Here is a 26,585-nt window from a genome sequence, read left to right as displayed (position 1 = left end):
TTTGCTGACCTTATTTCATAGAGTCATAGAACTTTACAGCTGAGAAACTGGCCATTTGGCCCATCTAGTCTGTGCCAAACCATTAATCTGCCTAGGCCCATTGATCTGTACCGGGCTCGTAGCCCCCCATACCCCTTGCACTCATGTATTGAAGGATGTGTGCTTAAGCTGCTGCTCTCCTCCCTCTACATCCATGACTGAGTGAGTAAGCACAGCCCAAATGCCATCTACAAATTTGCCATTTACACAACAGTTTTTGGCAGAATCTCAGATGGTGATGAGCAGGTGTACAAAAGTGAGATAGATTAGCTATTTAAGTGGTGTTCAACAACAACTTTGCACTCAACATCAGTAAGACCAAGGAATTGATTGTAGACTTCAGGAAGGAGAAATCGAGGGAACACACACCAGTTCTCACCAAGGGGACAGCAATGGAAAGGGTGAGCAGCTTCACGTTCCTGGGTGTCAACATCTCTGAAGATCTATCCTGGGCCCAACATATTGATGCAATTACAAAGAAAGCATGTCAGCAGCTGTATTTAGTTATGTTTGAGGGAATTTGGTATGCCACCAAAGACACTAACAAATTTCTACAGAAATACTGTGGAGAGAACTCTAACTGGTTGCATCACTGTCTGGTATGGAGGGGCCACTGAACAGAACTGGAAAACACTGCAGAGGTTTGCAAACTCTATCATGGGCACCAGCCTCCACAGTATCAAGGACATCAGGGGTTATGAAGTAAGAAACTGGGAGGTGATAGGTGGAACAGGTAAAGGGCTGAAGAAGGAATCCAATAGGAGAGGATGGAGAACCATGGGAGAAAAGGGAGGAGGAGGGTGAACCTCCCACATTCTTACTTCATACCTACACCCACACTCACACACTCTCCCCCTTACTTGGTTTCACCTATCACCTGGCAGCTTATACTTCTCTCCTTCCCCTCCCCATCTTCTTGTGCAGGCTTCGACTCCTTCCCCTCCAGTCCTGATGAAAGGTTTCATCCAGAAATGTTGATTGTTCATCCTCTCCATAGATGCTACTTGGACTATTGTGTCAGTTCCAGACACGTCAGTATAGAAATGTGGAAGCTTTGGAGAGGGAGCAGGGGAGATTTACCAGGATGCTGTTTGGTTTAGAGAACATGCCTTCTGAAGGAAGATTCCACAAGCTATCTCCATTTCCTTTGAAGTGAAGGAGGATGAGAAGCAACTTGATAGAGGAGTAGAAGATGATGAGAGGCAGAGACAGTGGCCAGCCAGCACCTTTTCTCAGGGCAGCAACTGTTAATACCAGAAAAAATAATGTCAAGATGAATGGATGAAAGATTAGGGGAGATGACAGGGTATTTTTTGCACGGAGTGGCAAATGACTGGAATGCACGGTGGAAGGCGGAGGCTAATACATTAAAGACATTTAAGACATTTTTAGATAGAAAATAAATGAAAGGTTATGAGCTCTGTAGAAGGAAAGGGTTAGATTGATCATAGGGTAGGTTAAAAAGTCAGCAAAAGATTGTGGGTCAAATACCATTCTAAGTTCTATGCATTCCTAAATTGAAGAACATAGCCCCATAAACTCAAACCCAAACATGTTAAAAGCAGAACAGACTGCTCTTACAGAACTGACACATGAAATACCTACAGCATGCCCTTTCCTACTCACTTACCTTCCCCCTCACCTGGTTTCATCTATCACCTGCCAAGCTGTTCCCCTCGCCTCTTCCCTCACCTTCTTATTCTGGCTTCGCCCCCTTCCTTTCCAGCCCTAATGAAGGCTCTTTGCCTGAAAGGTCAATTGTTTATTCCTCTCCATAGGTGCTACTTGGAGTATTGGTTTCAGTTCTGGTCACCCCATTACAGGAAGGACATGGAGGTGCAGAGGAGATTTACTAGCATGCTGCCTAGATTGGAGAACATGTTTTATGAAGAAAGCTTGATCAAATTAGCACATTTCTCTTTGGAACGAAGAAGGATGGGAGGCAATTTGATAGAGGTGTATATGATAAGAGACACTGATAGTGGCCCGACAGTACCTTCCTCAAGGCGGCAATTGCTCATACCAGAGGACATCATTTTAAGGTGTGTGGAGGAAAGTTTAGGACAAACGTCGGAGGTAAGTGTCTGGATTGCACAGCAGGGGGTTGTGGTGAAGGCTGATACTTTAAAGATACCTAAGAGATTTTTAAATAAGCACACAAATGAAAGAAAATTCAGAGTTAAAGGCTAAGTAGGAGGGAAGGGTCAGATTGATTGTGGAATAGATTACGAAGTTGGCACAGCACTATGGGCAAAGTGGATCTGCACTGTACTGTACCGTTGTGTATTGTGATGTGCACAGTTTTCATAAAGCAGATTAGCAATAGAAATCTGACATTTGTTTTGATACTTAATAATAAAAATTCAAAGTGAAAACTAGTGGAAATTAGCTCAGTACCTTTACAGTTGGGAATGGGTGCTGTCCATTGTCCATTGGCTTCACATTGAAGCACTTCTGACCCCTGCAGCAGAAACCCTTCTGTGCAGTCAAAGCTGCAGGTTGAGCTGTAACTGAAGTCTCCAAATGGATGGGTGCAGTTTACCATCCCTCGTGTTGGCTGTGTTATTGTCTGGCAGGTTACAGCTGAAATACAATTTGGATTTCACCATTCAATTTTCAATACACAGAATATTATTTTTAAGGAATGGGCATAAATAACTATCGTTATAAATGTAATGTCCTGGTTAAGATTTTTACTGCTATGTTGCAGGTATTTCATTTCAGCAGTTCTGTAAGAGCAGTCTCTTCTGCCTTTAGCGTGTCTGGGTTTGAGCTAAAGGTAAGAGGCTATGTTGTTCAGCTTAGGAATGTTGTGCCAGCCAATCAGGATGGTGGAATTGGGAGAAGGTTCAAGGGAATGCTGGGTGTAGAGATTTTTGTGGGTTGAGGTCTTTTTGGCGGGAGCTGAGAGAAGACAGGCGGGAAGATGGGTAGGGATGCTATCCCAGTTGCAAAAGGAGTTTGTACAGATGAATGGCTTCAAGGGGGAAGGACTAATATTTCCATGGGGGAGACAGTTTGTTAGAGATGAATTTTGAGCAACACTCAGAAGGTTGTGTGCACGAAGACCTAGGATCCAATGTGTGAGTTAAAGACAACTTGAAGATGAGCTCCAACTTACGTGCACATTTGGACTGGGTTAACAGTAGTGGGCCCTTTTATTTATTTTTTTCTTTTTTCTACTAACTGCTCGATAAAGATGAAATTTGTAAATATACTTTCTTTATATTTGTATGCAGTGTACAATCTGTTATTTCTTGCCGATGACTAATTGCACGAAGGCAGTAATTACACAATATTCACACAGATTGGGATTCAGGTGGTCAAGACAGCCCAATTTGCCAGTCTGGTGGGACGCCCAAGCATTCCGACCTTAGATTTCAGAGTTAGAGAAAGGCGATTTTCTCACTGCTGAGTCTAGTGGCTGTTAGTGAGGGGCTAATGAGCTGCATCTCTAGAGATTACCGGTAAAAAAGGGCTTCACAGAAATTGAAAGTGTTATAGAAGAGTTGAACGCATATCACAAGCTCGATTTCCTTTGATGAATACAATACCTCTACAGGTGGGTATTTCTGCTGTCCAACGTCCAGAGGCTCTACATTCAAGTCTGTGTGATCCCATTAATGTGAACCCTTCAGCACAGCTAAAATCACACCACGACCGGTAACCGAAGTGATCGATGGGATGGGTGCAGTTATAGGTTCCTCTGTCTGGACTTCTCAGCATGTCACACTTCATGGCTGAAACATTAGTGATAGTATTCTCATTGATTCTGTTAACGTGCATGTCACCTGATTTTTCTTGATTCCTAACATGCCAAATAGTAGAAGGGACAGAAGGACGAATTTCTTAACATCAACGGTTGAAAATAATTGGAATCCATTGTCCCCAGAAAGCTTGCAGATGATTATCAGCTCTGTGATTTTAAGGCTGCAGTTATGGGCACACAGGAATCAGGGGATGTGGACTTCCACTGGAATAATCACCCATGCTCTTACTGAACGCAGAGCAGATGTGAAGAGCCGAGTAGCCACTCTTGTTCCTATTTGTTATTTATCCATACTTCACTTTAATCACTTCTTCCTCTCTTCCCACCAAAAATACTTTGCGACATCATACTAAGCAAAATTGCAAATCCATCCAAAAGAAAAGGATTGATGATTTGAAGACATTTTCCATTATCTCCAGTATTTTTTTTTTGGGTGTTCTGATCCTCATTCTTCACTTAAATATTATCAAAGAGTTGATCACATCCCAATCTTATAAAATTGCTTATGCAAATTGCTTTTGTTCATAACTGATGACATTGAAGGTGCTCAGATGTTCCAGCCCGATTAAGTATTACATACAGCAGAAGCAACTTGTCATATGATAACAGAGCTTTATAATTTTGAAAGATAAGAGTAAATTGGATGTGATCTCAACTATGCATCTGGGGAAGGATGTGAGTAGTGATGTATATAGTCCATCTCTTTTTCAGCCTCCTCAGAAAGTAGAGATGTTGGTGAACTGTGGAGGATGTGTTCTGTGACCATGAGAGGTTGTACAAGATGAGCACTGACAGGAGTTCAAAACTGCTCACAGATTCCACTGCTGTGCAGCCAAAGTGGTGGTGGTGGGGGTGGTGAGTGTGTAGGTTTTCCTGAAGTTAATAACCATCCCTTTGGCTTGTTGACATTGAGCAAGAGATTGTTTGCCTGGCACCAGGCCTCGAGCTCTTCCACCTCCCCTCTGTAGGCCATCTCATGGTGATGAGTCTCACCACTGTTGTCATTGGCAAACTTGATAATGTCGTTGCTCACATGTTTGTCTGTGCAGTCATATGTGAGCAGTGTGTACAGCAGGGGACTCAGCACACAGTTCTGGGGGGCACTCATGTTGGATGGTGGGGAGGAAGGAGTGGTTGTGCATCCTAACAATCTGAGGTCTGTTGGTTAGCAAGTCCAACACATTAGGTATTTAGATTGAAGAGTAGGAGTCTGTTCAAAATCTGTGGGAAAGTAGAGTCGAATGCCGAACTGAAGTTCAGAAACAGCATTCTGAAAGAAGTGTCTGTTTTCTGGGCCAGGTGTATGACAGACACTATGGCATCTTTGTAGAGTGGTTCTGATGGTAAGTGTATTGGTGAGTGCCCAGAGTAGCAGGAATGTACTCATCATTATGTTTCTGTTTTGTTTTACTGAGTTCTTAAATCATTTTCCTGACCTTATTTCTGACAATCTATTGATGGAGGTTGTTTAAAAATTGGCATGACGCAGTAGCCTGTTTGACCCACTCAATATATGGTATAAATTCCCTTCTTCAGAGATAAAGTTGCATGTTGAGCTGTAACTAAAGTATCAAGGGATGGGAGCCATTCATTTCTTCCTGTTCAATCTTTATCGGTTTTGGGCAACTTATGAATGGAATGCAAGATTTTAGGTTAGAATTAGAAATATGTACAATTGAATATATTCTAAAATAGTCTCAACTTTAAAGATGATCGAGTTATAACTATGATATTTTGCATATCATTTTAAACATTAATGCCGAATTTCTTAGTACCTGTGCATTTGGGGCTCTGTGCTGTCCACTGCCCATTAGCTTCACATTGTAAATGGTCTGAACCATTCAGTATAAACCCCTCAGCACAGCTGAAGTCACATGTTGAGTTGAAACTGAAGTGTCCGATGGGATGGGAACAGTTCATTGCACCTTGTTCAGGTTGCACCAGTCTTGCACAGATTAGAACTGAAGTACAAGAGTAGAATTTTCTCAGTCTTAAATTTTGCAGATATAATACCAATATTTTATTACAAATTTTGATATTATTGAAGGCTAAGATTAAAATGAAGTTTTCTAGTACCTTCACAGTTGGGGTTTTGTGCAGTCCATTGCCCATTGCTTTGACACTGCAGACTTTTTGACCCTTTCAGTGCAAACCCTTCAACACAGCTGAAGTCACACATTGAGCTATAACTGAAGTCCCCAATAGGATGTGAGCAGTTCATCACCCCTTGTTCAGGGTCTGTCAGCGCCTGACAGGTTACAGCTAAAATATAGAATTTAAAGTTCTTTAGCATTTGGAAGGATCAGGCAAGTCACATTTGTACATGAAACTAGAGTGCTTTGGCCATTATCAAGACTTGCTTGTCGAAAGGGGATAATTCATATGGGTGGAAGTCAGAAACAGGAAGGGAACAATCACTCTATTGGGAACATTCTGGAGGCCCACCATTAGCAATTGAGAGGAGCAGATAAGTAGACAGATTTTAGAAAGGTTAATAACAACAAGATGGCTGCCATGGGTGGCTTCAACTTCCCTAAAATTGTTTGGCACCTCCTTAGTGAAAAAGGTTTCGATGGGGCAGAATTTCTTAAGTATGCCCAGCAAAGGTTCCTGGCAGAGTATGTGGACGAGCCGACTAGAGGAGAGGGCATACTGGATCTAATACAAGACAATTAGCCTGGTCAGGTGACAGATCTCTCAGTGGGTGAGCATTTCAGAGATAGTGATCACAATTCCCTGACCTTTAGCATAGCCATGGGTAAGGATAATGGTAGGTGGTACTGGGAATTATTTCATTGAGGGAAGACTAATTGCAAGTATATTAGGCAGGAACATGAGAATGTATATTGGGAGCAGATGTTCCCATGGAAATGTGGAGGTTGTCTAATGAGCACTTGCTAGATAGGATTGTCCCATTCCAAAAGGGTAACAACGGTAGGGTGAAGGAAGCATGGTTGACTGAAGAGGTGAAACATTTAGTCAAGAGAAAGAAGAAAACAAAAGTCAGTTACAAGGTATCTAGGAAATATCTTAGGAGATTTCGAAGTGGATATGACAAGGCTTTGGCAAGTAAGATTAAGAAAATTCCAAAAGGCATTCTATATGTATGAGAAGAACAGGAGGATGACTAGAATGAAGGTAGAAATGCTCAGGGATAAAGGCAGAAACACACTTGGAGCCAGAGGAGGTCCTTAGTGAACACTTGCTTCAGAGGTCACCAGAGAGAAGGACCCTGTCAAATATGCAGTCAGTGTAGAAGAGACTAAAGTTCTGGAGTGTGTTGAGGTTAAAAAAAGCAGTGTTGTAAAGCATTAGGATAGATAAATCCCTGGGGATGGATGGGAAAAGCCCTAGGTTACTAAGTGAAATAGGAGAAGAGATTGCTAGGGTGTTAATGATCTTTGCATTCTGACTGGCCACAAGAAGATTGGAGGATGGCAAGCATTATCCTTTTGCTCAAGAAAGGTAACATGGATAATGCTAGGAATCATAGACCAATGAGTCTTGCATCAGTGATAGTCAAACTAATGGAGAGGATTCTTACAGACATAACTTATAAGCATTTTGAGAAGCACAGTCTTATTAGGGATAATCGGCTTGGCTTTGTATGGTGTAGGTTGTGTCGCACAAGCCTTATTGACATTTTTGGGAAGGAATGAAGATAGACCACTGGGAGTAGTGCATATTGATTTGAGTAAGGCTCAAAGAAACTTAGCAGTGTGGATTTGGAATTTCATGCTCACAGAAAGCTGAGGGTAGTAGTAGAATAAGTGTAATCTGCCTGGATGTCCGTGGCCAATGGTTTGCTGCAGAGATCTGTTCTGAGAACCCCATTCTTCAGGAATTTTAAATAATATGGATGAGGAAGGGGAAGAGTGGATTAGTAAATCTGCAGATGATACTGAGGTCGGTGTTGTAGTATATAGTGAAGAAGATTGTTGTTGTTTACAATGTGACATTGATAGGATGCAGAGCTGGGAAGAGAAGTGGCAGGTGGTGGTCAATCTGGAAAAATGTGAAGTGATATACTTTGGAAGAGTGAATGTGAATGCAGAGTACAAGATTTGAATGTGGACTACAAGAAAGCACTGAAGGAGGAGTCTGATAGGAGGGGACAGTAGACCATGGGAGAAAGGGAAAGTGGAGGGAGAACTTCCATTATTTTTAAACACCCTCCCCTACTCACTTACCTTATCCTTCACCTAGTTTCATCTATCACCTGCCAGCTTGCACCCTTTACCCTCTCCCCGCTTCTTATTCCGGCTTTTTCCACTTTCCTTTCCGATCATAATAAAGGTTCTTTTGCCCATAAAGTCAATTGTCTATTCCTCTCCATAGATGCTACTTGGAGTATCATGGTCAGTTCCAGTCACCTCACTACAGGAAGGATGTGAAGGTGCAGAGGAGATTTACTAGCATGCTAGCTGGATTATAGATCATGTCTTATGAAGAAAGGTTGATCAAGCTAGGGCTTTTCACTTTGGTACGAAGAATGATGAGAGGCAACTTGATAGAAGTGCGCAGTATATGGGAAAAGGCACAGATAGTGGCCAGACAGTACCTTTTTCAGGGTATATATCTGAACCTTTTCTCCTATATAGCCCTTAATCCTGGGTTTTTCTTTCATTTGTGTGTATGTGTATATTGTGGAATAGTTTACAAAGTTGGCACAGCATTATGGGCCAAGTCGGCCTGTACTGTACTGTCCTATGTATTGTAATCTGTACAGTTTTAATAAAGCAAATTAGCAACAGATATCTGACATTTGTTTTGATAATTAATAATAAATATTCAAAGTGAAAACTAGTGGAAATTAGCCCAGTACCTTTACAGTTGGGAATGGGTGCTGTCCATTGTCCATTGGCTTCACACTGAAGCGCTTCTGACCCCTGCAGCAGAAACCCTTCTGTGCAGTCAAAGGTGCACTTTGAGCTGTAACTGAAGTCTCCAAAGGGATGGGTGCAGTTTAACATCCCTTGTTCTGGCTGTGTTATTGTCTGGCAGGTTACAGCTGAAATGCAATTTTGAATTTCACCATTCAATTTCTTCAGCAGTTTGATCGGGGCACAACTGTGCAAGCGCGAGTACATCAGCCAGGTAGAATACCGAGAAGAGTTTAAAAGGAGACAGCTTTATAGAGCAGGCATCCGAGGAGCAGGTGTCAGAGTAGAGGGAGTCAGAGTAGGGGGACTTTGGCTCAACGGGGCTTCGGCACTAACGGGTCAAAGCGAGGTAAGTTGCCTGTGTAGAATACAGACAGGAAGTATGTGTGAGAGGCTGATGTTCTGTGCTCGGTGTCAGATGTGTGAAGTCCGGGAGACTCCCAGCCTCTCGGACGGCCACATCTGCACCAGGTGCGTCGAGCTGCAACTCCTTAGGGACCGTGTTAGGGAACTGGAGATGCAGCTCGATAACCTTCGTCTGGTCAGGGAGAGTGAGAAGGTGATAGAGAGGAGCTATAGGCAGGTAGCCACTCTGGGGCCTCAGGAGACAGATAAGTGGGTAACAGTCAGGAGAGGGAAGGGCAGGAGTCAGATGCTAGACAGTACGCCTGTGGCCCTTAACAATAAGTACTCCTGCTTGAGTATAGTTGGGGACTCTGTAGCTATGGCCTACCTGGAGGAAGCAACAGTGGCCACGTTTCTGGCACAGAGTCTCGCCTGTGGCTCAGAAGGGTAGGGAAAGGAAGAGGATGGCAGCAGTGATAGAGCACTCTATAGTTAGGGGGTCAGACAGGCAATTCTGTGGACGCAGGAAAGAAACATGTTTGGTAGTTTGCCTCCCAGGTGCCAGGTGCCAGGATGTTTCTGATCACGTCCACGACATCCTGAGGTGGGAAGGAGAACAGCCAGAGGTTGTGGTACTTATTGGTACCAATGACATAAATAGGAAAAGGGAGGAGGTCCTGAAAGGAGGCTACAGGGAGTTAGGAAGGAAGTTGAGAAGCAGGACCACAAAGGTAGTAATCTCAGGATTACTGCCTGTGCCACATGACAGTGAGAATAGGAATAGAATGAGGTGGAGGATAAATGCGTGGCTGAGGGATTGGAGCAGGGGGCAGGGATTCAGATTTCTGGATTATTGGGACTTCTTTTGGGGCAGGAGTGACCTGTACAAAAAGGATGGGTTGCACTTGAATCCCAGGGGGACCAATATCCTGACAAGGAGGTTTGCAAAGGCTATTGGGGAGAGTTTAAACTAGAATTGCTGGGGGGTGGGAACCAAACTGAAGAGACGGAGAAAGAGGTGGTTGGCTCACAAATAGAGAAAGCTTGGAGACAGTGCGAGAGGGCGTATAGACAGGTGATAGAGAAGGGGCGCGCTCAGACCGATGGTTTGAGATGTGTCTATTTTAATGCAAGGAGTATTATGAACAAAGCGGATGAGCTTAGAGCATGAATCAGTACTTGGAGCTATGATGTTGTGGCCATTACAGAGATTTGGATGGCTCAGGGGCAGGAATGGTTACCTGGAATGCCAGGCTTTAGATGTTTCAGAAAGGACAGGGATGGAGGCAGAAGAGGTGGGAGTGTGGTACTGCTGATCAGAGGTCATGTCACAGCTGCAGAAAAGGAGGCAGTCATGGAGGGATTATCTACGGAGTCTCTGTGGCTGGAAGTTAGGAACAGGAAGGGGTCTATAACTCTTCTGAGTGGTTTTTTTCATAGACCACCCAATAGTAACAGGGACATTGAGGAGCAGATGGGGAGACAGATTCTGGAAAGGTGTAATAATAACAGGGTTGTTGTGGGGGGAGATTTTAATTTCCCAAATATCGATTGGCATCTCCCTAGAGTGAGGGGTTTAGATAGGGTGGAGTTTGTTAGGTGTGTTCAGAAAGGTTTCTTGACACAATCTGTAGATAAACCTACAAGAGGAGAGGCTGTACTTGATCCATATTGGGAAATGAACCTGGTCAGGTGTCAGATCTCTCAGTGGGAGAGCATTTTGGAGATAGTCATAACAATGCTATCTCCTTTACCATAGCATTGGAGAGGGATGGGAACAGACAAGCTAGGAAAGCGTTTAATTTCCCCTTACTCCAATATGAGGCTATCAGGCAGGAACTTGGAAGCATAAACTGGAAACAGATTTTCCTCAGGGAAATGTGCAGAAGAAATGTGGCAAATGCTCAGGGGATATTTGTGTGGAGTTCTGCATAAGTACATTCCAATGAGACAGGGAAAGGATGGTAGGGTACAGGAACCGTGGTGTACAAAGGCTGTTGTAAATCTAGCAAAGAAGAAAAGAAGAGCTCACAAAAAGTTCAAAAAACTAGGTAATGATAGAGATCGGGAAGCTTATAAGGCTAGCAGGAAGGAGCTTAAGAATGAAATTAGGAGAAGCAGAAGGGGCCATAAGAACATCTTGGCAGGCAGGATTAAGGAAAACCCCAAGGCATTCTACAAGTATGTGAAGAGCAAGAGGATAAGTCGTGAGAAAATAGGACCAATCAAGTGTGACAGTGGAAAGTGTATATGGAACCGGAGGAGATAGCAGAGGTTTAATGAATACTTTGCTTCAGTATTCACTACAGAAAAGGATCTTGGCGATTGTAGGGATGACTTACAGTGGACTGAAAAGCTTGAGTATATAGATATTAAGGAATAGGATGGGCTGGAGCTTTTAGAAAGCATCAAGTTGGATAAGTCACCGGGACTGGATGAGATGTATCCCAGGGTACTGAGGGAGGCAAGGGAGGAGATTTCTGAGCCTCTGGCGATGATCTTTGCAGAGGATTGGACGTTTGTGGATGTTGTTCCCTTATTCAAGAAAGGGAGTAGAGATAGCCCAGGAAATTATAGACCAGTGAGTCTTACTTCAGTGGTTGGTAAGTTGATGGAGAAGATCCTGAGAGGCAGGATTTATGAACATTTGGAGAGGCATAATATGATTAGGAATAGTCAGCATGGCTTTGTCAAAGGCAGGTTGTGCCTTACGAGCCTGATTGAATTTTTTGAGGATGTGACTAAACACATTGATGAAGGTAGAGCAGTAGATGTAGTGTATATGGATTTCAGCAAGGCATTTGATAAGGTACCCCATGAAAGACTTATTGAGAAAGTAAGGAAGTATGGGATCCAAGGAAACATTGCCTTGTAGATCCAGAAATGGCTTGCCCACAGAAGGCAACGAGTGGTTGTAGACTGGTCATATTCTGCATGGAGGTCAGTGACACACTCTTCGTGATTTTCATAAATGACCTGGATGAGGAAGTGGAGGGACAGGTTCGTAAATTTGCTGATGACATAAAGGGTGGGGGTGTTGTGGATAGTGTGGAGGGATGTCAGAGGTTACAGCTGGACATTGATAGAATGCAAAACTGGGCTGAGAAGTGGCAGATGGACTTCAACCCAGATAAGTGTGAAGTGGTTCATTTTGGTAGGTCAAATATGATGGCAGAATATAGTGTTAATGGTAAGACTCTTGGCAGTGTGGAGGATCAGTGGGATCTTGGGGTCTGAGTCCATCGGACACTCAAAGCTACTGCGCAGGTTGACCATGTGGTTAAGAAGGCATACAATGCATTGGCCTTCATCAATCATAGGATTGAGTTTAGGAGCCAAGAGGTAATGTTGCAGCTATATGGGGCCCTGGTCAGATCCCACTTGGAGTACTGTGCTCAGTTCTGGTTGCCTCACTACAGAAAAGATGTGGAAACCATAGAAAGGGTGCAGAGGAGATTTACAAGGATGTTGCCTGGATTGGGGAGCATGCCTTTATGAGAATAGGTTGAGTGAACTCAGCCTTTTCTCCTTGGAGCGACGGAGGACGAGAGGTGACCTGATAGAGGTGTACAAGATAATGAGAGGCATTGGTCATGTGGATAGACAAAGACTTTTCCCAGGGCTGAAACGGTTAGCACGAGAGGTCACAGTTTTAAGGTGCTTGGAAGTAGGTACAGAGGAACTGTCAGGGGCAGGTTTTAAAAATATACGCAGAGTGTGGTGAGTGCATGGAATGGGCTGCCAGCAACAGTAGTGGAGGTGGATACGATAGGGTCTTTTAAGAGACTCCTGGATAGGTACATTGAGCTTAGAAAAATATAAGGCTATGGGTAACCCTAGGTAATTTCTAAAGGTAAGGACATGTTAAGGCATAGCTTTATGGGCCGAAGGGCCTGTATTGGCTGTAGGTTTTCAATGTTTCTATGTTTCAATTGTGAGTCCACGGCATACTATTTTTAAGGGACAGGCATAAGTAACTATAGCTATAGAAATTGAAAGAAGTTTCACAAGCTTGCTTTGCTTTGATGAATACAATACCTCTACATGTGGGTATTTCTGCTGTCCACTGTCCAGAATCTCTGCATTCAAGTCTGTGTGATCCCACTAACATGAACCCTTCTGCACAGCTGAAGTCGCAAGACGAATTGTAACTGTAGTGATCGATGGGATGGGTGCAGTTATGGGATCCTCTGTCTGGATTTCTCAGCATATCACATTTCATGGCTGAAATATTAGTGATAGTATTCACATTGATTCTGTTAACATGCATGTAACCTAACTTTTCTTGATATCTACACTCAAAATCACGCCACATTGTGGAAGTGACAGAAGGACAAATTTCTTAATATCAAGGGTTGAAAATAGATGGAATCTATTTTCCTCAGAATGCTTGAGGATGATAATCAGTCCAGTGTGTTTATGGCTTCAATTGGTAGGTTTATGAACACGTGGGAATCGGATGTGGATTTTCACTAGAATAATCACCCATGCTCTTATTACGTTCAATAGCTGCTCGTACTCTAATTCTAATCAGAATTGCTTATGCAAAGTGTTCTTGGCCATAAATCAAAGCACTGAAGGTGCTCAGATGTTCCAGCCTGAGAAAATAGTGTATACATGGTACTTTGTGACTAGAGACTTGGACAGTGGCGGCGCCAGAGATTTTTTTCTTGCTGGTGCTACAGGGGTGTGGGGGGGGGCTGAATTATTCAGTGATGGCGCTGAGGGATACACTGTATGGTAATATGTATTCGCAAGGCCAGACGCGAGGTGTTAAAGAGTCAGTTTCAAGTATTATGTGCCTACTATAAATGCCTCTGTTGATTCACAAGCAACAGCAATTGACAGATCTAATATAGAAGTGAACTGTTACAGTGCCAACGGCATCAGAGACAACCTGGGCTACACGGAGCATCAACAAACCAACAGAGCATCTGAGCAACAGCGGACAACGTGAATCACGCACCAATCCCGCAATCAGCATCAAATGCATGCTTTTCAACTGAAAAACACAAAACGAACCCACTGCTATTCACATTACATACACAGCAATGCCAGAAGATACACTGTTATTAAAGTCAAATAAGGCAAACAACAGATGCAAGGCTTTACCAGGAGTTGGACAAATCGTACTCTGATCATGCAATACCTCAACTAATTCAGCTATTGAATTTAAAACAAAAATCAACAGAATCACCGCTTGGAAGTCTAAGCGAAATCAGTAGGCTTAATAGCCATATCAACCATATCTGACCATATCTGCCATAATACCCATAATTTCATTTTGGATATCGTGATGGGTGTTTTTTGCATTTCCAGGATCGTCCTCTATTTTTTTTAGCTACAGTCTTATCAAACTTTCCAATTACACTGAACAACTCAACAAAGTTTCCACTATTGCCAGATCCATCATTCTCCCGGTGTCCTCGCTGGGCAATGCCTTGGCACACAGTATAGCGTAGAGACTCAACCACATCTCTCATATACTCACGATTTTCTTTGACAATCTTTGCATGTCCTTTATCAGCATATTTCCCAATCATGAACCATTTTGTTTTCTCAATCTGAATTCGGCCCATGCCTCCATCGCAAACTTATGAGCTGCATTTACATGGTGGATTATGAAAGCTGTTGTAGCTTTCCGCCAGTTGCGGTAACTGGTGACAGTGAAGGTAGAATCAGAATGGAACCCATGTCCTCCACACAGGAAATGCCTGCATGCGAAGCAGAATGTAGCATCTTTCGTGATAGAGTATTCCAGCCAGGAGTACAGGTCAAACCAGCCACGAAAACTCCTTTGCTGATTGGCAAACTGTTGCGAAGGGTACTTTTTCCAATGCTGGCTGATGGGGTCCTTCCTCAGGCTGCTGGCTAACACCACTAACAGTATTCCCACTCGCACTAAGAGCAGCTTCATCCACGTTCTCTTCCGAATCCCACTCCATTTCTTGTTCCTCTATTTCGCCCTCACACTTCTTCAATGAACTGCTGTCATCCTCATCCCCACTTACTTCTTTCTGCAGATCATTTTCAATTAAGACATGCTCAGGCTGAGACACCACTGATTCCTCTGGATGAGGTCGTTTTCTGACCAAAAATCAATCCATTTTTCACGCTGGCCAAAATAATGCACATGCCAGGCCCACACTGGCTTGTAAAAGCACTGTGTGTGTGTGGCATCCGTTAGTCTCGCAAGCCCATGGATCTGCGCCTGGATGTACACTATCAGTCTCTCGCGTGAGTCAGAGTGAGTGACATCACCACCTTAAGTGATCTTAGATCAGCTTAACTGATCTGAGGACAGCAACGGCAAGACATTGACAACGAACGAATAAGCAGAAGGGTAGAGTGGATCTGACAGAGTTTATAACTTTATTGCTGCATGGGTGCTATGGTAATTGGGGGCGCTATTTCACTAGATCAGCTGGAGAAATAAACTGTATTCAAAACTATACAGAGAAAGCAAAGCAGCTGCAGTTAATTTCTTGGTGGTGCTATGGTGGGGCTATTGCAATTTCTGCTGGGGCTATAGCCCCAGCTAGCACCACCTTAGTGCCGCCCCTGGACTTGGAGCATTTTAATTAAAACTTTGGGGAAAAACATGACACATTATATTGCAGGTATTACTATCTTGCTAAGGTAAGGGTATTGTTGACTTGGTAAATTGCAAGGTATCAAGATCAGCAAATTCAATCTGCTGGTGCTTTTGCTTTGTTACTCAATGAGCAAAATATTAAGTGCAAAAGTTGTTTTTGGTGTATTGATAGCTTGATTTTTACCATCAATGTGGTGTTAAAATTCTAACAGGGCCTTTCAATAGTTGAGATGGTAAAGAATCAACTTAACAAAGCACTACTAATAGATCTGCCAAATTCAAAGTTCAAAGTAAAATTTGTTATCGGAGTACATTCATGTCACTACATACAACCCAGAGATTCTTTCTTTCTGGGCATACTCAGTGAAATCATTACATACATGTTTACAAATGAACTGAATTATGGGGAGGGATGATAATCCTGGAGAATGCATTGCAATTTAAGTACACTGCAACAGTGTGAACATTTGCCAACGATTCCCACGACAATATTAATTAGATCAAAATCTTTCCAAAAAGTAAAATTTCAAAATGCATTGAGTAATTTAAGACATAAACATTGAAAAGTGCTGCTTACTTGGGATGAACAGACGACGTTGTACTCAAATTTTCTAAAGCCTTCCACTACAAATGATTTCTCTGTCAACTAGTTGGTGAACAATTCAATTACAGTTTCTATATTATAAATGTCAATAAAGAATCTAATAATATTGTTGTTCTGCTTATATTTAACAGCTAGATTAATGCTGATTAAATGCCACCTATATTAACTCAACATCCTATAATTACAGTTTAAAATAATGAAATTACACTAGTCAAAAACAGAGATTCATATCTGCATCTACTTCTGCTAAATCCAGGCCATTTTGAAAATACGGTCCTGTAATAATTGAACAATAGCTGCTGTTGATAGCTGAAGGGTAGTGAATTTAGCCCAGTATATCACGGATAAAGCTCCTCCAACCATTGATCACATCTAGTTTGTACATGAAACACTGTCGTAGAAAAGCAGCACCTATCAAAGATCCTCTCCACCCAGACCATGCTCTTTTCTCAATGCTGCTGACAGGTAGAAAGTACAGGTGCCTCAGGACTTGCACCACCAGGTTCAAGAACAGTGACTGCCCCTCAACCATCAGCTTCTCGAACAAAAGGAGATAGCTACACTCATTCATGGACTCTGTTATATTGTTATTTCATGCTCGATATGTGTTGCTATTTATTTATATCTGTATTAGCAGAGTTTGTTAACAGTTTCTGTTCTATTGCTTTGTTATGTATGCCCACGGAAAAAGAATCTCAGGGTTGTACAAGGTAACATGTATGTACTCTGATAATGAATTTTACTTTGAACTTTGAATTACTCCCTGACACAATAACCAGTGACAGTGACAGACTGGACCTTGACATCAAGACTTCAAATTAATAGTGCCTATCAAAAGATTTTAATTCACACTGACAATGTAAACAGGGCAACTTTCAATGTGCCTATACATTTACTTCCTGGAAACCAATTGCTGTGTGGCTCTACAAACATACTGATCAAATAATCAAACATTGTTGAACTAAATTACAAAGTACCATCTACAAACAACAGAGCATCTTCCAATTGCAAGACTATTTCTACGGCATGAAATACTTAAGGCAATTGTATAATCTCTAAAGGCATAAATAAACCATTAAATTGAATGGTACCTTCACAGGAGGGTATTCGTGGTGTCCATTGTCCAAAGGCTCCACACCAAATGGTTTCTGATCCATTTAATACAAAGCCCCTTTCACACTTGAAGTCACACGTTGCATGGTAAGAGAAAGGCCCAAGGGGATGGGAGCAGTTTATCCACCCTTGCTCAGGATCCTCCAGTGCTGTGCATTTTGCAACTGAAATGATGATTTAGTGATATTTTGAAACAATTCAAATTTAATCTTACAGATTTTACTTCTATCCTAAAACACCTTGTGCAATTATCAATGTCTCTGAAATAAAAATGGACCCATTTGTTCTAAATATTGATACTATGAAAGATAGCAATATTTATTATTTTTTCCCAAAAATAATGACAAGGTTGATTTAATTTAAGTCGTTGCCAGTGCTGTTCAACACACAATTTGGTTTGAAATGTTATTATTTAGCATGTCTTCCATTTGACATACTCTATATTACAATATAATGGAAAAGAGCTGCCAGATGAAATATTGGACAGTCAATCCAATAAACTATTTTTATATAACAACAAACAACAGGAATCCTGCAGATGCTGGAAGTTCAAGCAACACACATAAAAGTTGCAACTATTTTTATATTGTCAGCAAAATTTTAACAGTGTTGCAGAATCATGTTTTAACCCTCCATTTAGGTTGGTGCCCCAATGAAGAGTACAGTCTCAAATTCAAGGGCTGAGACATTCTCAGTATAGGAAGGTGTAGTCTTTCTTATCTGCTCAGTCGCTTATTCATCATTTAGCTTTCCATGGGACCTTTACGTAGATTAGCATTACGTCTCTGCAGAACCTACGTGACCAAAAACAATTAAGTGACTGCATTCAGGACTGATAAACATGGGATTATGAAAAGTATGAAACAAATCCAAGGTTTTATATGCTGGGTGTTCAAAAATGCTAATACATTTAAAGCTATTGTTTTCACATTTTCTCTTCAGTTGTACATTAATTGTGGTTTTTAATCTGCAACTACAACTAGATTTTAAAATTGTAAAGTGACTAAGTATTAGTTAATCAGAAACAAAATATGCATGCAGTTATAAATCTGTAAGTGATTGACTCAGAGGCAGGAACTGTCAGGCCTGCACAGGCAAGCAGCTCCCAGTCTCCACCCAGCTAAAAGGAACCACCTGCCACTCGTTTCCAACTCATCACCTGCAGCCAATTTAAACTCAGCTTCATCCACAGCACTTGTTTGCTCTTCAAACCAGCCAGCCTCAACTAGTTGCTTCGAGTCTTCAGTAACCTTGTTGCCTGCAGTGTTTAATATATGTTCTCTCTGATGTTGTGGTCCCTCGTGGCTTGTTAGTTTTGTAGTCTATTATTAAAGTGACCTTCCATCGCTGATTGATCTTTGATGCCCTGCTTTTGGGTCAAGCCTCTACATTCCCTGACAGAATGAGTGAACCCAGCAGAATATGTTCACCTTAAGGAATTTGTCTGTCCACATGATTCAAAAGCAGTGGGAAACCTCTGACCATCTGCTCACCACTCTCTTTCAACTCTCCGTCACCATACAGCAACCCTGCAACAGTCAGCCTCCCCCATCTGTGCCCAGACTCCAGTATCCAAATGCTCTGACAGATTCCCAACCCGTTGGCTGCAGCCTTCTGTCCCAATGCACCTTCTACTTCGAGCTTGAGCCTTCTCGGTATGTAATGGACCGAGCCCAGATTGCCTCCATCATCTCTCTTGACTGGGCAAGCTCTGAAATGGGCCACTTCTAAATGGGACAATAAAACCACAATCTGCAATAACTGAGAATTTTCTGCTGAGGAGCACTGGGTTTTCACCCATCCATGGTGGAAGTGGGGCAGTGGACTGGATAGATTGCCTTTGTCAAGGCTCATGCTCAGTGTGGGATTACACCATGGAATTCAGGACCCTTGGGCAGAGTGCAGCTGGAATGCAGAAGTGCTGCTGGCCCAGTACCATTACAGCCTCTACGATTGCTTCAAAGACAAGCTGTCTTCCCAGGAGACACCCACCAACCTCGAAATCCTCATCACTCTGGCCCTCTGTGTTGACAACTGTCTTATGGAATGACCTAGATTACCAGCAAGCATTCCAGTTCTGTTCCCACTACCATTTCAGTTTGCAGAACCCGCTTCATCAATGCCTCCAGATCCCATGCAGTTAAGGAGAGCTGTCTTAACCACCCCCTCCCTCCACAAGAGCATGAGTGTTGGTAGAGAAACAACGTGTATTTACTGCAGATCTGCCGATCACTCGTGCATCAAATACCCACTGCACCTGGGAAAACAACATCACCAGATAGAGATGAGGGGCTTTCTATCTGGTAAGCTCCATCCAGCTTCTCATTCCAGCACCATAACCCAACTCACTCTCTCTCCCCGACACCCCGAGGACTCTACACAACAGGAGGTTCTGATGGATTCTGGGGCACAGGTAACTTTCTGGACCGGACGCTGTGTGTAGCTTGGACACCCTATCAAGCCCACTTCTTGTCCCTTCTGCATCACGGCGATTGGCAGATGCCCCTGGGGTCTGAGATGGTCAGAGTGCACCCACAGCCTGTGCACATGCGCATCAGAGAGTGCTCTGAGTCCATCCAATCCCTCCTGATTGACTTACCCAACACTTCTCCCACCTTGGGTTAGCCCCGGCTCTGCTCTCATGAACTTCACCTCGCCTGGTCATCTAGCTCACTGCGTAGGATCCTACCTGCAACTTCAGTTGACTTCACTCTGTAAAATCCATGGAGATGGAGGAAGCCTTCAACCTCACCAAACTCCCAAGGAACACCAATGCCTTCAATAAAGGTCCTCACAGACCACAACTGCACAATCGACCTCCTCCTGGGCACCTTCCTTCCCCAAAGCCGTCTGTTCTCCCTTTCTCCTCAAGATTCAAACCATGAATGACTACATTCTGAGGTAATGCTGCATGGCTTCATTTGACCATCCCAGTTCACAGCCAGTACAGGATTCTTTGTCAAAAAGAAATATGTGGGTCTTCACCCCAGCATTGGCTACCAAGGACTTAACTAAATCCACTAAGAACCGTTACCCTCACCCCTCAATAGATAATGCATTCGAAACGCTTGTAGAGTACAGATCTTCACCAAACTGATCAATGGAGTTCATACAACCTGATCTGCCTCCACCAGGGGGGATGAGTGGAAGACTGTGTACGGGGTGTCACGGAGGGGTAGCTTCTCTGGTGGGGGAACATGTTGCGTCCTTTTCAGGGTGGTTTGCCCACCTTTGGTCCCCACCTGGCACTCAGCTCTCACCGGTCGCTCCCCGTAGCTGTTTGCATGCGACAGCGGCCACACCCCGGGCAACGGCTTCGACAAGCCGGCTAAACCAGGTGAGGGTAGCCGACGGGTCTCAAACCCTCGGTGAGATAGGGAGTTGTCTATCCCAGCATGTGAAGACAGACTCCGGCGGATTGAGCAGACAAGACCAATGGAAGGTCCAACGATCAAGAAGGCGGTCTCTGCAAGCGTCGTGGAACTTGTAGAGCAGGACAAGACACAGAAGACGTCCTGGTCATCCACTGCACCTAGTCCCATCTCCAGCCATCTCGACCCTTGTTTTCCCAGTGGATCCAGATGGGAATTGGGAAGAGAGAGTGAGGCTGACGCTGCACAACTCTCCCTCACTTAAATCCAAATCAAGCACTAGTCTCGACACCATCATCATCAGCACCACCCTCAACCTTTGAAGTCCTGTGCCGATAGGGTAGCGACGAAGCAGCAGGTGTGGATACACTGGAAGCTGTAGTCACGGACCTGCACACAGGCGGCTCGGGTCTAATGGTGGCTTTTCGCTGACTGAAGCAGCAGTGAAACCTGGCGTCCAGCTGGGCGACTGAGCAGCCCTCTTCAGGAATGCACTGCTCACCTCTGTACAGTGAGGAAGGGGCTAGAAAAGGTGCCCTAAACATTGCCTGCCTCATTGCACCCTGGCCAGTTTACCACGGCTGGCGGGGATCCTATTTTGGCGGCCGAACAAACACAACAAAAGGCAAAGTGACACCGCTCACCACAGGCACTTGGAAGGTGCGCACACTACTGGACAACCCCACAGCAAACAGACCAGAGAGAAGAACAGCCTTAGTTGCCAGAGAGCTTGCAAGATACAACGTTGACATTGCAGCCCTGAGTGAGTCTCGTCTTGCCAACGAAGGTCAGCTGACTGAAATTGGAGAGGAATACACTTCCAGCGATGAGCGTCATGATGCTGGAGTTGGATTCGCCATCAGGAGTCACCTTGTTCGGAAATTTGCCGGTCTCCCGAAGGGTGTGAACGACCAGCTCATGACACTACAGCTTCCGCTACAGAACAGAAGTCAAGCCACCCTGATCAGCGACTATGCCCCCACAATGACTAACCCGGATGAGACGAAAGACAGGTTCCATGAAGAGCTAGACGCCCTACTATCAGCAGTGAGCAGCACCGACAAGCTGATCTTGCTCTGCGACTTCAATGCAAGAGTAAGGTGCGACTCTGCAGCCTGGCAGGGAGTCATTGGGAGTCATGGAGTGGGCAAATAAAACAGTAACGGCCTACTCTTACTGAAGATCTGTGCAGCACACGACCTCCTCAACACCAACACAACTTTCTGCCTGCCTACCCATAAGAAGTCCTCCTGGATGCACCCCCACTCTAAGCATTGGCACCTTATCGACTATGCCATTGTTAGGAGAAAAGACAGGCAGGATATCAGCTTGACCAAGACCATGTGTGGTGCTGACTGCTGGAAGATCACAGGCTCTGTCTCCAAATGAAGCTCCGCATCAGACCCAAGAGGCGACCACAAGGGAACAAGGCTATGAAAAGAATTAATGTAGCCAGGCTGAAGAACCCAGCATAGCTTCAGCACTAGCTGAAGACTTAGAAACCAAGCTTGCTGACCTACACCTTGCAGGCAGTGCTGTGGACAACTGGGAACGCTTCAGGGATGCTGTCCATTCATCAGCACTGAAGATGCTAGGGCTCTCTAACCGCAAGCAGCTTGACTGGTTCGATGAGAATGATGAGGAGATACAGGCTCTACTTGTTGAAAAGCACTGCCTTCATCGTGCCCATCAGAACGACCCATCATCCGCTGCCAAGAAAAACGCCTTTACCAGTGCTCACAGGATAGTCCAGAATAAACTGCGTAAAATGCAAGATGCCTGGCTGAGCGCCAAGGCAGATTAAATACAGGGATACGCTGACAGAAATGACTTGAAACGATTCTATGAAGCCATCAACACTCTCTACGGACCTCAGTCTCTCGGGAGCTCCCTCCTCCTGAATATAGATGGTACAACACTCATTACAGAGAAGGCTCAGATCCTACAGAGATGGGCTGAACACTTTGAAGCCATCCTCAACCGACCTTCATCTATTAACGATGAGGCGATAGACAGGATTCTCCAGGTCGACATCAACAGCGCCATGGATGACCCACCGGTAGTAGCTGAAGTCACAAAAGCTGTCACCCAACTATCCAGTGGCAAAGCCCCAGGGGCAGACGCCATACCAGTAGAGATCTACAAAGCCGGTGGTCCCATACTTAGAGAAGCTCACCGAGTTGTTCCAGTCTTTTTGGAAGCAAGGATCCATTCCTCAGGAACTTAAAGATGCATCCATTGTACGTCTCTACAAGAGGAAGGGCAATCGACAAGTATGTGACAACCACTGAGGAATCTCGCTGCGCTCCATCGCAGGAAAAACCCTTGCATGAGTCCTGCTAAATTGTCTGGTCACTCATCTGGAGCTGGGCCTGCTGCCAGAGTCACAGTGTGGCTTTCACAAAGGTCGTGGGACTATTGACATGACTTTTGATCACGCGCCAACTTCAGGAGAAGTGTCAGGAGCAGAATCGCGAACTTTACGCAACTTTTGTTGACCTCACGAAAGCCTTCGACACTGTCTGCCGACAAGGCCTGTAGAGGATCATGTCAAAGTTCGGCTGCCCCGCGAAATTCATTCAGATGGTAAGCCAGTTCTATGATGGCCAGAGTGCTGGGCGGCGGAGAATCCTCTGAGGCATTCCCAGTCTCCAATGACATCAAACAGGGCTGTGAGCTCGCACCCACACTGTTCAGCATGATGTTTTCTGCACTGCTGAATGATGCCTTCCAGGACAGTGATGCTGGAATCAGCCTCAAGTACGGAGTGGATGGGAAGCTCTTCAACCTGAGGAGACTTCAAGCTATTCCCAAAGTGAAGGAGGCTGTTCTGTTACCAAAGTGAAGGAGACTGTTCTGAGAGACTTCCTGTTTGCCGATGACTGCGCCCTGTATGCTGGCTCAGAGCAAGAGATACAAGTCAATATGGACAAATTCTCCACGGCGTGTGACAACTTTGGACTCACCATCAACATCAAGAAGACCGAAGTCATGCACCAGCCTGCCCCTCATGCACAGTACACAGAACCGAAAATCACAATCAGAATTACAGGCAGTGGACCAGTTTACTTACCTTGGCAGCACCCTCTCACGAGCAGTGACTATTGATACAGAAGTTAACTGCAGAATAGCAAAGGCAAGTTGTGCTGTCGGTAGACTGCGCTCCACTGTATGGGAAGGTCGAGGAATCAGTCCAACAACAAAACTGAAGGTCTACAGAGCGGTGGTACTCATTACCCTCCTGTATGCCTGTGAAACGTGGACTGTGTATCGACGGCATGCAAGACAGCGCAACCATTTCCACATGACTGGTCTTCGCAGAATATTAGACATCAGATGGCAAGACAAAGTACCCAGACACTGAAGTTCTCTTTAGAGCAAGTCTACAATCAGTCCACACACTGCTGATGAGAGCACAGACCCGGTGGGCAGGTCATGTCATCCGCATGCCGGTCGAGCGCATACCCAAGCAGCTCTGTTTTGGGGAACTCTCTGCTGGAAGACGCTCGCATGGTGGGCAGAAGAAATGTTACAAAGACACTAAAGGCCTCCCTGAAGTCGCTTGACGTAGACACAACCTCCTGGGAAACGCTGGCACAAAACCGCCCTACCCGGCGCAGCCTCATCCACAAGGGCTGTCAAGCTTACAAAGCAAGGCGCATTGCTGAAGCACAACATAAGCGCGAGCTGCGCAAGTCCAGAGCCACCAGCACAGCAACTGCAGTGCCTACACATGTCTGCCCAACATGTGCCAGGACATTCCGTACCCGAATTGGCCTGACCAGTTCATCTTCAGTCACACCGCATCCAGTCTCAAAGTGACTAATGGTGTCGAGGTCTTCATCGACGACGATGGACGAACTGGATACAGCACCCACTGGCTATTATGAATACTTGCTTTTTGGACTTTCCAACAGTCTAGCCATTTTTCAAACCTTCATTATCAAGATCCAAGGCATGCTACACAGGTATATGGTTGTCTACCACAACAATATCCTCATTTTCTCCAAGGGCCCCCGAGACCACGTCTATCACGTCCGTTCAGTCCTTCAGCACCTTCTCGAAAACCAACAGTACTGCAAGTTAAAAGGATAACAGTCCACACCCCCGTCATTTCCTTCCTGGAGTAGGTTCTTTCACCCCAAGGCGTAGACCCAGGGAAAGTGTACGCAATCATTGAATGGTCCCAACCATGCCCCCTCAAAGTGTTCCTTGGGCTTCTCCAACTTGTACTGCTGACTCATCCAGGCCAACTGTTGGTGACACCCAGCCAGACTACTCTGACCTGGGGGTCACGCCTTGCCATCCACCCAAGATTGAAGCTGCCCCTACCTCCCCCCCCCCCACCCCTGCCATGCACTGGCTCCTGCTCCAGTTCATGATTACCCATATTCCCTTCAAAATTATCCTGTTATCTGCCATCTCCATTTGCCACCATCCCTCAGGTTCACAATCTACCTTCCTTGTGTCTTGCCTCAAGCCCGTTGTCCATGGATCACTCAACCTACCTGAGCCTGTACCTCCAGAACCTTGGATGGTGGAAGGTGGTCCAACATACATGGTTCACTGGTTGATAGATTCACTTAATCAAGGATGGGGTTTACAGTACCTGGTCAATTGGAAAGGGTACAGCCAGAGGAGAGATCTTGGGTGACATCTAGTTTCATCTTGGATCCAATACTCAGAGAAATTCCACCAGATTGATCAGGCACACCGTGGTCTGTCAGGTGCCAGCTGTATGAGAGGCAATCCTGTCAGGCCTGCATAGGCAGGTAGTTCCCAGTCTCCACCCAGCTAACAGGAGTCACCTCCCACATGTTTCCATCTCATCACCTGCAGCCTATTTCAACCCAGCTCTCATCCACAGTCCTTGTTCACTCATTGAACCGACATTTGACATTGTCTTGTGGCCCCTTGTGGCTTATTGCTGTTGCTCTTCCTTTGGGCCTAGCCTCATTTAAGCTTTTGACAGGAACCTTCATATCAACTGTAAAGGTATTGGTCAGTAGCCATCATATAATTTAGTGAGTTTATACAAAATGTTTTCTGATCATGAAGTCCATGATGTGAATTAGCCTCACAATGCTTGAATTGGTGAGCATATAGAGGAAAAACAAAATCCATTGCTATAGAGGAATTATAATACATATAATGCTCTGAAGTAACAACTGAGGCAGCTGATCAGCTTTATGGACTCCTTTCTTTTTAAATCTTTTTATTAAATTAGTGCACAAAAGGTAAACCATGTAGACACTAATAGACTGTTGCAATATAAATTTGCAGAGATATTAATACACAAAAAAAGTTAGTACAAACAGTGCAGTTATATAATATAAAATAACAAGGCAATATAAATTTGCAAGAGATATTAATACACAAAGTTAGTACAAACAGTGCAGTTATAATAAATATAAAATAACAAGGTAATATAATAGTATACTAATTTTCCATACATATCAATAAAAAGAAAAAAACCCACCCCCCCCCCAAAAAAAACCCACCGTGCAACTAATCTAAAAAGCAATGGGCTAACTAGGTATCAAGTAGACTTAAACAACTTAAAACAATCACGTCCTCAAACCCGACCTCCATTAAAAACAGTTAAAAAAGCAAGGGAATGTAAATATGGGCAAAGAGAAAAAAAAATTACATTAAATGAAAATGTTGAATAAAAGATCTCCAAGTCTGTTCAACTTTAACTGAAGTATCATAAAGATTACTTCTGATTTTCTCCAAATTTAAACATAGTATTGTCTGAGAAAACCAAAAGAACGTAGTTGGGGCATTAATCTCCTTCCAATGTTGTAAAATACATCTTTTCACCATTAAAGTAAGAAATGCAATCATTCTACGGGCTGAAGGGGAA

At 44.1% G+C, this 26,585-nt stretch overlaps 1 protein-coding gene across 8 annotated transcripts in view; it reads right to left on the bottom strand.

The window, feature by feature from the left end:
- LOC140206012 (P-selectin-like) overlaps nt 1-26,585 on the bottom strand; it is a 129,016-nt gene that overhangs the window by 34,578 nt on the left and 67,853 nt on the right. For 3 of the 8 annotated variants that reach the window (XM_072274031.1, XM_072274032.1, XM_072274033.1), the window contains exons 10-16: nt 17,327-17,512; nt 13,075-13,260; nt 8,634-8,819; nt 5,885-6,070; nt 5,584-5,769; nt 3,594-3,779; nt 2,437-2,622 (exon numbers count right to left, since the gene is read on the bottom strand). In XM_072274031.1, the coding sequence (XP_072130132.1) occupies nt 2,437-2,622; nt 3,594-3,779; nt 5,584-5,769; nt 5,885-6,070; nt 8,634-8,819; nt 13,075-13,260; nt 17,327-17,512 (1,302 nt within the window). The remainder of the gene's footprint in view (nt 1-2,436; nt 2,623-3,593; nt 3,780-5,583; nt 5,770-5,884; nt 6,071-8,633; nt 8,820-13,074; nt 13,261-17,326; nt 17,513-26,585) is intronic. The other 5 variants (XM_072274036.1, XM_072274035.1, XM_072274034.1 and 2 more) reach the window with 5 other exon arrangements.

This window comes from Mobula birostris, chromosome 12 (assembly GCF_030028105.1).
Source record: "Mobula birostris isolate sMobBir1 chromosome 12, sMobBir1.hap1, whole genome shotgun sequence".
In the NCBI taxonomy this organism is placed as follows: Eukaryota; Metazoa; Chordata; class Chondrichthyes; order Myliobatiformes; family Myliobatidae; genus Mobula; species Mobula birostris.
This window is presented reverse-complemented; position numbering and strand designations above follow the sequence as displayed.